Source organism: Lolium rigidum, chromosome 7 (assembly GCF_022539505.1).
Source record: "Lolium rigidum isolate FL_2022 chromosome 7, APGP_CSIRO_Lrig_0.1, whole genome shotgun sequence".
Classification (NCBI taxonomy): Eukaryota; Viridiplantae; Streptophyta; class Magnoliopsida; order Poales; family Poaceae; genus Lolium; species Lolium rigidum.
In genome coordinates this window covers 252843202-252853216 of record NC_061514.1, presented here as the reverse complement: position 1 = coordinate 252853216, position 10015 = coordinate 252843202, and the positions used below count along the sequence as shown (strand labels likewise).

At 48.7% G+C, this 10015-nt stretch overlaps 1 protein-coding gene across 1 annotated transcript; it reads left to right on the top strand.

Annotated features, from left to right (window-relative positions):
* Positions 1–5358: 5358 nt before the first annotated feature.
* LOC124669460 (protein translation factor SUI1 homolog) lies at positions 5359–7908 on the top strand. The gene is made up of 5 exons (XM_047206072.1): positions 5359–5563; positions 6971–7046; positions 7140–7351; positions 7450–7503; positions 7610–7908. The coding sequence occupies exons 2-5, from the start codon at positions 7010–7012 to the stop codon at positions 7652–7654; spliced, it is 348 nt and encodes a 115-aa protein (XP_047062028.1). The 5' UTR covers positions 5359–5563; positions 6971–7009; the 3' UTR covers positions 7655–7908.
* The last annotated feature ends 2107 nt before the right edge of the window (positions 7909–10015 follow it).

The window sequence follows — 10015 nt, the reverse complement described above, 5'->3', positions numbered from 1 at the left end:
GCAATTTCTATTTTTGTGAATTACTTATCTTTCTCTTTTATTTACAATCAAATATTGTTTGAATGTACTTAGAAAGTTATATTTTGAATCCAAGTTTGCTTTTTGTTTGAAAAAGAAAACCTGACTTTAACAAAGGTTATGTCGAAATCTGTCGCAATCTAGTGATGATGTAACCCTAGTCATCAACCGAAAGCAATTTGAATCACTTTGAGTTTTTTGTTTTAGGCACGAAAAATTTCCCCTCAATTCCAAATTCATGTATGTGGATGCACAGATTTCTAATTCTATCCCTTGCCGTTTGTCGGATCTTCCATATTATTCCCTTGATTGAATTGTACCATGTTCATGCAAATCATTGAGCAAGAGCATCCTGTTTTTTTTTTAAAAAAAAAAAAGAAAGAAAAGAAAGAGAGCAAGGGTATCTGTCGGTGTGGTTAACCAATCCGACAGGAAGAAAGCAGCTTTTCCACTCCGAGGCGCAGGTTAAAAGCATGGTGTTCGTCCCGGCTGTATCCAGTAGTACGGCCCCATCCCATTCATCCTAGGCACGATGCGACGAGCCGACGATGCACACGGTCCGTCCGTTCCGGCGGCATCACGGGAAGCGCGTCGCTCGACACGGCGTCTCGCCTCGTCACCTCTCCAGAATCTCCCCCTGGACGTGGACGGCCACGCCGGGGACTGTACGCAAGCCGATGCCACCCAACTAAACCCGCGCGTCCCTGTCGTGTCTGCCGCCCAAAGTTGCGTGCCTCCTCCTCATCCTCAGGGCATTTTCAACGGGGCTAGGTATTTCGGGCTACGCATTTCATAGTCTTCACGTCCGTTTACGTCGGTGAAATAGTTGAAATTGTCCGCACGTTTATTTATGGTGGGTGACTCCAGCGGAATAACACATAATTTTTTTCCCATTCATAAAATCATAGTTTACATTAATAAAAAGTATAAAAATGCCATAAAGGCGTGGTAAACCTAGGTACTGTCTACTGATCGTCATCGCTGACGAGGTCGATGAACTCCGACGTCGGCCATGGAAACCGGTACGCCGGTGGTGGAGGAGGTAGGGCAGGCTGCGGCAACTGCGGCTAGGCCATCGCCTGCGCAGGAGGATGTGGTGAAGGTGGCCAGTGATCCCAGGCTGGAGCAGCATTCGGAGTGCGGTCGCTCAAACGCGTCGGCGTGGCCGGAGGAGTCGCCGGCCTACCCTGCAGCAGCGCGGACTCGCAGAGCTAGATTGCGAGCCCGTCCCATAAAGAGAGCTCGTCGCGCTCGTTGTTGGCCAGTGCCATGGCAATGGCCTCCTCCTCGGTAATGTCCCGCGGCTGGGTCTCCGGATCCCACGCCGGCCCGTCGTCGTCGTGGTCGTACTATGCGCGCTCCACCTGCTCGTCCTCGTTCTCGTCCTCGTCCTCGTCCGCATCCTCCTGGTCGTTCTCCTCTTCTTCCGCGGCGATCTCGCGGTCGAAGTACTCGACGTCCCGAAGGTAGCCAGCGCGGCGGCGCGCGTCGAACTCCCACGTTCCGAAGGAGATCCAGTTGTAGGAGTTGAGCGCGTACGCCGGATCTTCTTGGAGATCCGACGGCAAGATGGCTCAGCAGCGACGCACCTCGTCCCGGCGCTCTCGGCCCTCGCGCGGCACTGGGAGTACCGGCACGCGCCTGGAGTTGAGGTACCAGCCTCCTCCAGGCAGGTTTGCGTTCGGCCATGGCACCGGCCGGTATTCCTCAGAAAGGCGGCGCGTGAAGTCGATGCCGACGTACCGCCCGATCCGTAGCTTCTTGCCAGACCGCGAGTCGCTAGCTTCGTGGTCGTTCTTGGTCTTGCGGAACTGCCAGCATTTCTTCCCCATGGCGTCGGTGGGATGGATTGTATTGGCTCTGGCAATGGTGTGGTCGGGGAAATTGGTGCCGGCAACATCACTTTAAGAGGCTCGGAAGCCATCTCGCCTTCGATGTCCTGCCACTGCGATGATGCCCAGCTGCGCACGCTCGACGAAGCCGAGGCACGCCATTAACGCGACCCTGGAAAGGCAGCAGCGCACCGCCCGTAAATAATACCGCGGAAGACGAAGCAACTGTATCCCTGCCGACGCAAACCGTCCATTTTCGCCGCCCCGTTAGAGATGCCCTCATCCCGCGCGTCCGCTCCACGCCAACCCCGCAGCCACAGCCCGCAGCCAATGGAACCTTTCTTTGCTATATTAGCGGGACGCTGCTCAGCCAGCGGTGTGCCGCGTTCCCGTCGATGGCGAACCTGGAATCTGCCGGAGTGGGGAGAACCAGGTCCGGCCGTATTTTCAGCGGACGACGCCCACCTTCCTACGCTACGCCTCCTCTCCTCGTCTCGTGGGGGCCCCGCCGGAGATCGGTTCCCCGATGCGGGAGATAACTACGGATGCCATTTGCCCTGCTCTTGGATTGGGATTAACCAATTTCCTAATCTCCGGTCCGGGTGTGAACTGCACCTGCCATCACGGAAGCATGACGTCGTGCTCGGGATTCTCTGCGTCTCAGTGTGTATTGCGCTAGCTACATGTAGAAGCAGCATCTCATGTCGCGTCCCCAAACATGCTCTAAGTGACTATCGGTACATCAGGGCATCTCCAGCGGCGCGACATATTATAGCGTCCGTGCGCGTCCGTTTGCGTCGGTAAAAATGGTCGAAATCGACCGCGCGTCCGTTTGCGTTGGGTGCCTCCAGCGGCACAACATATTTTTTGGCTGAATCATTTTTTTTAAACATGAAAACATATTTTACATAGTTTAAACATGAAAAAACCCTAACGCCTACTGCTGCTCCTCGTCGCTGTCGAGTACGATGAGCTCCGGTATCGCCCACGGTCAGTTGCCATCCGGGGGAGCGTACGCCGGGCGCGCCGGCGGTGCTGGAGGTGGAGGCGCCCAGGGCTTCGGCTGTGGCGGCGGTGGAGGCGCCCAGGGCTGCGGCTGTGGCGGCGGTGGAGGCGCCCAGGGATACGGATGTGGCGGCGGTGGAGGAGGCGCCCAGGGCTGCGGTTGTGGAGGAGGATCCCAGGGGTTGTACGGCGGCGGTTGTGGCACCGCCGAGTCCTGTAGCGCCTGTCGAAGGGCTTCATCCTCCGACAGGCCCGGCGGCATGACGCAGGTGGTGTAGCGGAGCAGCGGCGGCTGCACAGGCGCGTCGTTCTCGGAGACGAGGACGCCGAGCTTCGCCATCTCGTCGTCCGTCATGTTCTCCGGAAACTCGAAATTGCGGCCCTCTGCCATGGCCTGCTGCCATTCGTTGAAGACGGTCGCGACGTAGTCGTCGCTGTCATCCTTCACTTCCTCGTTATGGTACGCGAGCGCCTCAATGTAGTCTTCCTCGTCGTCGTAGGCGTCGTCGTCGTCGTCGTCGCGTTCGTTGTCGTCGTCATTGTACTGCGCACGCGTCGGCGGCTGCTGACGACGCATCGGTGGCTCCTATCTTCATGGACGAGTCGGCGATGCAGCCGCGAAGGGAAACTCCCTGTCGCCCATGAAGCCTGCCCTTCTCCTCCTATCCGTCTCGGTCCACAGATACGTACGCCAACTTTCGGAGTCGATGGCGTACGCCGGATCGGGGCGGAGGTCCGGCGGCAGGTACCGCCTCATTCGCCGGATCTCCGTGCTCCGATCAGGCTCGCGCGCAGGGACTGGAGGGATGGGCACCCGGCGGCAGCTGAGCCGCCAGCCGCCAGGAAGTTGAACGCCGAACCAGGCCTCGCACGGCAACCATTTGCCGTGCATGAGCCTCCCAGCGTGATGGGCAGCGACACCCTCTTGCTGCCGCTGCCGGAGGCCTCGAAGTCGTTCTTCTTCCCCATGGCGCTGCAGCGGTGGTGGTGCGAGTGGAGGTGTGGGCGAAGGAGGAACGCGGCCGGTGGACTTTTAAGGGCGGCCGCGCGCGGGATACGATGCCATTGTAGGCGGCGCATAAGCCCAGCCGCCGCCCGCCAGCGCGCGCGCAGAACAGGCAGCCGCGCCATTGATGACGAAGGCTGCGGCGCAGACGCGGAAGCGTTGACCCCCGAAGCGATACCCTCGATGCAGACTCGCTGCCAGGCGGGCCCGGTGGAGACGCGAGCGGACACTTTGCGCGTCCGCAGAGACACAAACCTGCCGCAAATATGCGCCAGGTTTGCGTCTCTGCGGACGGCCCGATCACTTTGCGTCGCGCCGCTGGAGATGGTGCCAGACGCATTTTCGGTCAAGGCGGACGCAAACGGTCGCTCAACGTCCGTTTGCGTCGCGCCGCTGGAGATGCCCTCACACACAATAAAAAGCCAAGAAATGTGTTGGGCGCTCCAAATGGATGTCGCCGCCTCGCCGCGTAGGTAAAATCAAGCCAGGAGCTACCTGCCATCGTCCCTGACCATTCATCACCCGTCTTCCATGACACGCCTCCCCTTCCATCACCGTCACCGCCCATTTCAACGCCGGTGTTTCGCCTACGGCCGCTTCCATATCACGCTTCCCCACTCCCGCACATTTCCCCGCCCATCATTTATTTCATTGACGATTTCTTATTTTGACTCGTGGGCATGCACAACAAGACAAGATGATGATCCATCAAATTGTAGTGGACGAGGATGTCACCGACATGGACGTTCAGGAGCAATTGTCGATCATATATTGTCTTCGACAAACGAAAAACTGAAGGTGGAACAAACCGCTACGTCGTCGGCGCGCTGGTGAAACCCTATATGGCCAGCTAGGTTCATGTGCCCCTAATCTCCTTTTATTTCGTTGTATGTCAATCATTTATGTTAGTTAAATTCTTGTATTTTTCAATGAATAGCATCTGAAAAATCATTAACAGTAAGCAACAATATCTTAAACTAATCACAATAGGAAGTATTATACACTATTATCATATATATGATACTAATTTATGATACACTTTATGATATTATCAACTCATTATAGTTCATCTCTCTTTATTAATTGGTGTGTATGATACTATCATACACATTATAGTTTCATCGTATTTAATATTTTGTGCAATCTCAATGCGTATTTATGTATATATTTGCTATAAAATTTCTATTTCCACATGCTATGATACAGTATCTACCTATAATACCACTCTTCTCATATCTTTATTATTAATTGGTGTCACATCAGTTTTTTTACCAATATGACATACGTAATACTATTTATAATATTTTTATTATGGTTAATCTTATATTTCAAAAAAAAAGAGGTGTAACAAAAAACGAGGTGTTTTCCTCGTGCTCCATTTCCGACCTTCGGCACACAGGCACAAACAGAGTGGCTACCACAAAATAACCGGAATGACGATCAGAGTTGACGGTGGAGAACAACCTTTAAACAGCAGGCTTTGCGGCCAAAAGAGGGGAGGGGAGAGGAAAAGGGTGGCAAACGAACCCAGACGCGTGCTCCTCCGCCCATCTATAAATTCCCCTCCTCCCCTCTTCTTTATATAGGAGGCATTAAAACCAAGAGGAGGGGAGAACACCAAGGACTACCAGCGCCTTTCCGCGATCCAAATCTTTCCGACAGAGTTCTTGGTTGATCTCTTCCTCCTCGACCACCTCCCAGGGTATGCCCCCTTCTCCGCGATTCTTGATCTGTATGATCGATTCTTGATGTATTAGGAGTTCTGTATGACTGAGAGGATCTGTATGACTATTGATTGATCTTGATTTGCGATCCTGTTATCGTATTTCGCGTTTCGTTCTGTTTAGGTCGTCAAGGGATTCAGGGTCGAACCGTGTAGGTGGTCTTGAAATTTTTTTTGTCTTTTGTCCTGGGAAATTCGTTATTTTGCTAGAAGCTGTGTCCTTGGATTATGTACCCAAGTTGATTGTCAGTTGCTAAAATACCCAAAAAAATTCGATTTGTCCTGTCTTGACATGTTGTTGTAAACAAATAATCTAGGGAACTCGAGAATCTTTATTGGTTGATCTGTACTAGGATCTATCTGAAAAAAGACACTGCTTTGGCTGATCAGGAATATCAAATAGAAATTTCCTAGGAAAAACTCCAACCTTGGAACTTAGTTAGAAAACTAGAGAAGAAAAAAAATGATTGGAAAGGGTCATAAAGATCACTTATAGAAGACAACAAAGCTAGCCGGACAAATCTGGCAGGTTGATCCTAGTTTTGTGAACTAGTTCTTCCCTAATCATTATGATCGATTGGAATAGCGATGATTCCTATTGGTGCAAGTATGAGAGATAAGTTTATCTCTCTTTATTCTTGACTGTGCAAATACAAGTACCTCTGGTGCTAAATAGTTATTCAATAGTCACCAGTCAATGACATGGAGTCAAAGGCATGAGAATCTCATCTATGCAGACGGTAGTCTTTATGTTCTGTGAAAGTAAGGTTTTATGTGCAGCACTTGATGTTTGCTATACTGATTCTTGTTCTGAATTTTTTCTTACAATGTATATCTTGGTCTTATGTGTGGATTTTCTAACAGATCCTTGATTTGTATTATTTCTTTGTTTTTACTGATTTTCCACCACTTCATCCTGTTAACATCTTAGTCCTACAAGGCTACAAGCCTAAAACCAATGGCCTACTTTTAAACCTAACAATATGCTTGATTAATTATACAACCAAGGGCTCGTTCATTGAAATGATAGGTTGCTAGAAACAAATAACGTGGTATATAGGATAGTGCATGCTTTACATGGAGGGAATGACAATGAAAACCAAGGTTGTTAGTTAGATATGGCTATGGTAACTATAGTTTCTCCATACTCAGAACACATGAAACGAAACTGTGAGACAGGCCATATACCAAATGTATTAATGTGCCTCTCCTTTATCTGTGTATCAAAGGTTTCTATCTTGCTCTTGTATGACTGTTTGTTAAGATCTAGTTCACTTCTATGCAAGATACTCTAATGATTGAATGCGTGATTGTAGGAATGAGAACTTATGTCATTCACTTCTCTAGGGTTCATGTTCTAATGATTCACTTTCTTGCCGTGTGCAGTTTTTGGTGTAGCTTTTGCCCCTCTCACAAAGAGTTTTCATGTCTGATCTTGACGTTCAGATCCCAACTGCCTTTGGTACGCCTGTTGTTTTCTTACCTACAATTATTGTTGAATTTGCTTGCAGTGTTTGTGAATATGTCACTCATATTATTTTGCTGCTACGTACAGATCCCTTTGCTGAGGCGAATGCTGGGGACGCTGGTGCAGCGGCAGGAACAAAAGACTACGTTCATGTACGCATCCAGCAGCGTAATGGCCGCAAGAGTCTGACCACTGTCCAGGGTCTGAAGAAGGAATTCAGCTACAGTAAGATCCTCAAAGATCTGAAGAAAGAGTTCTGCTGCAATGGTACTGTTGTCCAGGACTCAGAGCTTGGTCAGGTGTGTTGAAACTACCAAACTTTTATTCCCTTGTCATATTTGTTTTGTAAATTTTACAAGCTAGTTATCTTGATCAATGCTCTTATTCTGCAATATAGGTCATTCAACTTCAGGGTGACCAGAGGAAGAACGTCTCAAATTTCCTCGTCCAGGTAAACACCATTCTTCTGACCTTAATGTTCAGAAGTACAATCTGCCAATCTCTATTAGCAAACATGGATGAATATGTCTAACATGTGTCTTCATTTGTCCACGCAGGCCGGCATTGTGAAAAAGGAGCACATCAAGATTCATGGTTTCTGAGCAACTGCCAGCTCCATATCGAAGCTTGCATGCGAAGCAGCTATATATTTGCAGTGGAGTATATTTGGTCGTGTGCTAGCAATAGCAGGCGTTACGCTTGCACGCTCTTAGTATACACAACAAAACCTAGCCCAGCCATCTCTCTGCGTGTATGCTTATCACCGTTGTGTCCAAACTTGTACGAAGCACCATCGTCAGATGGCTTGTTTCCTTCTCCCGTCAGGGTTCAATAAAAGATGCTTTCTGAAGAGTGATATCCTGCGTCTCATCCATTTTCGTTAAGCTAACATTAGTTTCCTTACACTGTATTCTTTGCTTTGGGCTGTTGCGATCACTCTTGAGTTGCTCATCTGGTTGTCTTCTACGGGTCTTGAATGACAATTATGATTGTTTTCTTTGGCTTATGTCCATTTGCGCTGGGGTTCTAAACGATGATTTGAAGTGATTGTTTTTAGTGATCTTATTCAACATTGCACTTTGTAAGAAGAACTGGATTCGCTACATGCCTACATCTAGTCCAGAGGCTGAATTAACCTTCCTGTTTGGCGTGCACCGAATATTATTATTGGCCCAGGTGCACTTGGGTTCTTCAAAGGATATCTCCCAAGCTACTCTGTATTGGCAAGGAGGCACGTAATGGAACATGGTATCTGTAAATAGTTTGGTCATCAAGATGAATACCTTTATCATGCTTTGCTACAGTGCGTGCCTGCTAAACAATTATGGGCAGCGACCATGGATCACTTGGGTTTCCCAATCCTGAGATTACACCCAGCGACGTAGATGCAGGATTTGTTGTTGCCTTGCTGGGATCTTTTTTGAAGGCAGATCAAGTGGCAATAGCTATCAGTCTTATGGTGAGTGCATATGGACTAGTCGGAAGAAATATTGTTCATCGGGAGGAACAATACAAACCTGAGGAGCAACTCGCTTTGCTGGAAATGCCGCCGGTTCAAGCAGCAACTTCGAAGCCCGAGTGCAGATTGACCAGACAGCCGGTGGGCTGGTGTTGGTCAACAGGGACGGTGGCGGACCTAAGATTTTTATTAATTCTAGACACACTGTAAGCCTAGTCAAATTTTCATAAAATTATAGTTAAAAGATTCATTAAATTTTCATCAACATAAGTTACGCCGTTAGCCGAAAGCCAGGACGCGTCCCTACTCCCTGAGCTTAGGGATGGTTTGGGTCCGTCGGTGAACACGGACGGGTCACTTAACTGTAGGCTCGTGAAGCCAGGTTAGGTCATGTCATACGTAATGACCCAGTAGCTTTCATGGAGACGGGCTGTCGGCACTATTCTTTTATTGTCGACCCGCTCATGAGTAAGATTCTCGCAAGTAGAGAAGGTCTTGAAGCTGCGGCTAGACTAGGGATCAAAAGGATTATTTTCCTAACTGATTGTAGCAATATGGCGAACATATGGCAGGATGCAAAACAAGTTGGCATTGAAGGTGTCTAATGGAACCCTTAAATCTGTATACAACCGTTTTTTTACGGATTTAAGGGTTCAAATACCATTTAGTGGAACCCCTAAACCCCTAAATCTGTAAAAAAAATTAAGGGTCGAGGTCCCAACCCGTGCTCCGACCTGTACATTTAAGGGTTGGAGGGGCCAACCCCTACCACAACCTGTACAAATAACCGTTTTTTACGGGTTTAAGGGTTCCACTAAATGCCTCCTGTTTTTCACACCCCCAACCCCTCCAATTTTGCCAATTCTCGACCCTTATAGCTATAAGGGTTTAAGGGTTCCATTAGACATGCTCTCATATTGTGAGTGAAATGAAGGAGCTCTGTGTAAATGGAGGCCGAGTTTATTTTGATCAGTCGTGATGCAAATAATGTGACACAAAGGATGGCAAATGGATGTCAAAGAAGATTTAAGCGTTTTATATTATGTAATACCTGAAGTCTTGGCTGATGTAATTTTGTTTGAATGTAACCACTATGCTGTTTAACAAAGCAGTGGATTACGATTAAAAATAACACGTAACAGTCATGTGGTCATGTGAATACTGTAGACTCAAACTCATTGGCAATTGACTGTTCAGGTTAATTAGTGTTTGGTACGGTTTAGCTTTATTCCTCTCACTTATGATTTTCAAAAATTGATTCGACGGCATCTCTACAGGTATCTCTTGTACTATCATTCTGCTGTAACCAGGAACGCTGATCCTGCTGCAAGTGGTCAACAACACTACAACAGTGGGATGCAAGTAGTCAACAACAGTAGGATTGTCATGCAGATATGCCAATGCAGAGCTTATCGTTCTGCTGTCAGTGTCGGATGCAAGGTGTAGCCGTCCACTAAACATGGCTCCATGTGCTTCTGCCCCCGATTTAGGGCGAGATTTGTTT

What these genes read in the sequence shown, in the direction of transcription:
- LOC124669460 (XM_047206072.1), top strand. Translation starts at nt 7,010, where the DNA reads ATGTCTGATCTTGACGTTCAGATCCCAACTGCCTTTG. An exon ending in TCAGATCCCAACTGCCTTTG is followed by an intron (nt 7,047 to 7,139) that starts GTACGCCTGTTG and finishes TGCTACGTACAG; the next exon opens with ATCCCTTTGCTGAGGCGAAT. An exon ending in AGGACTCAGAGCTTGGTCAG is followed by an intron (nt 7,352 to 7,449) that starts GTGTGTTGAAAC and finishes TCTGCAATATAG; the next exon opens with GTCATTCAACTTCAGGGTGA.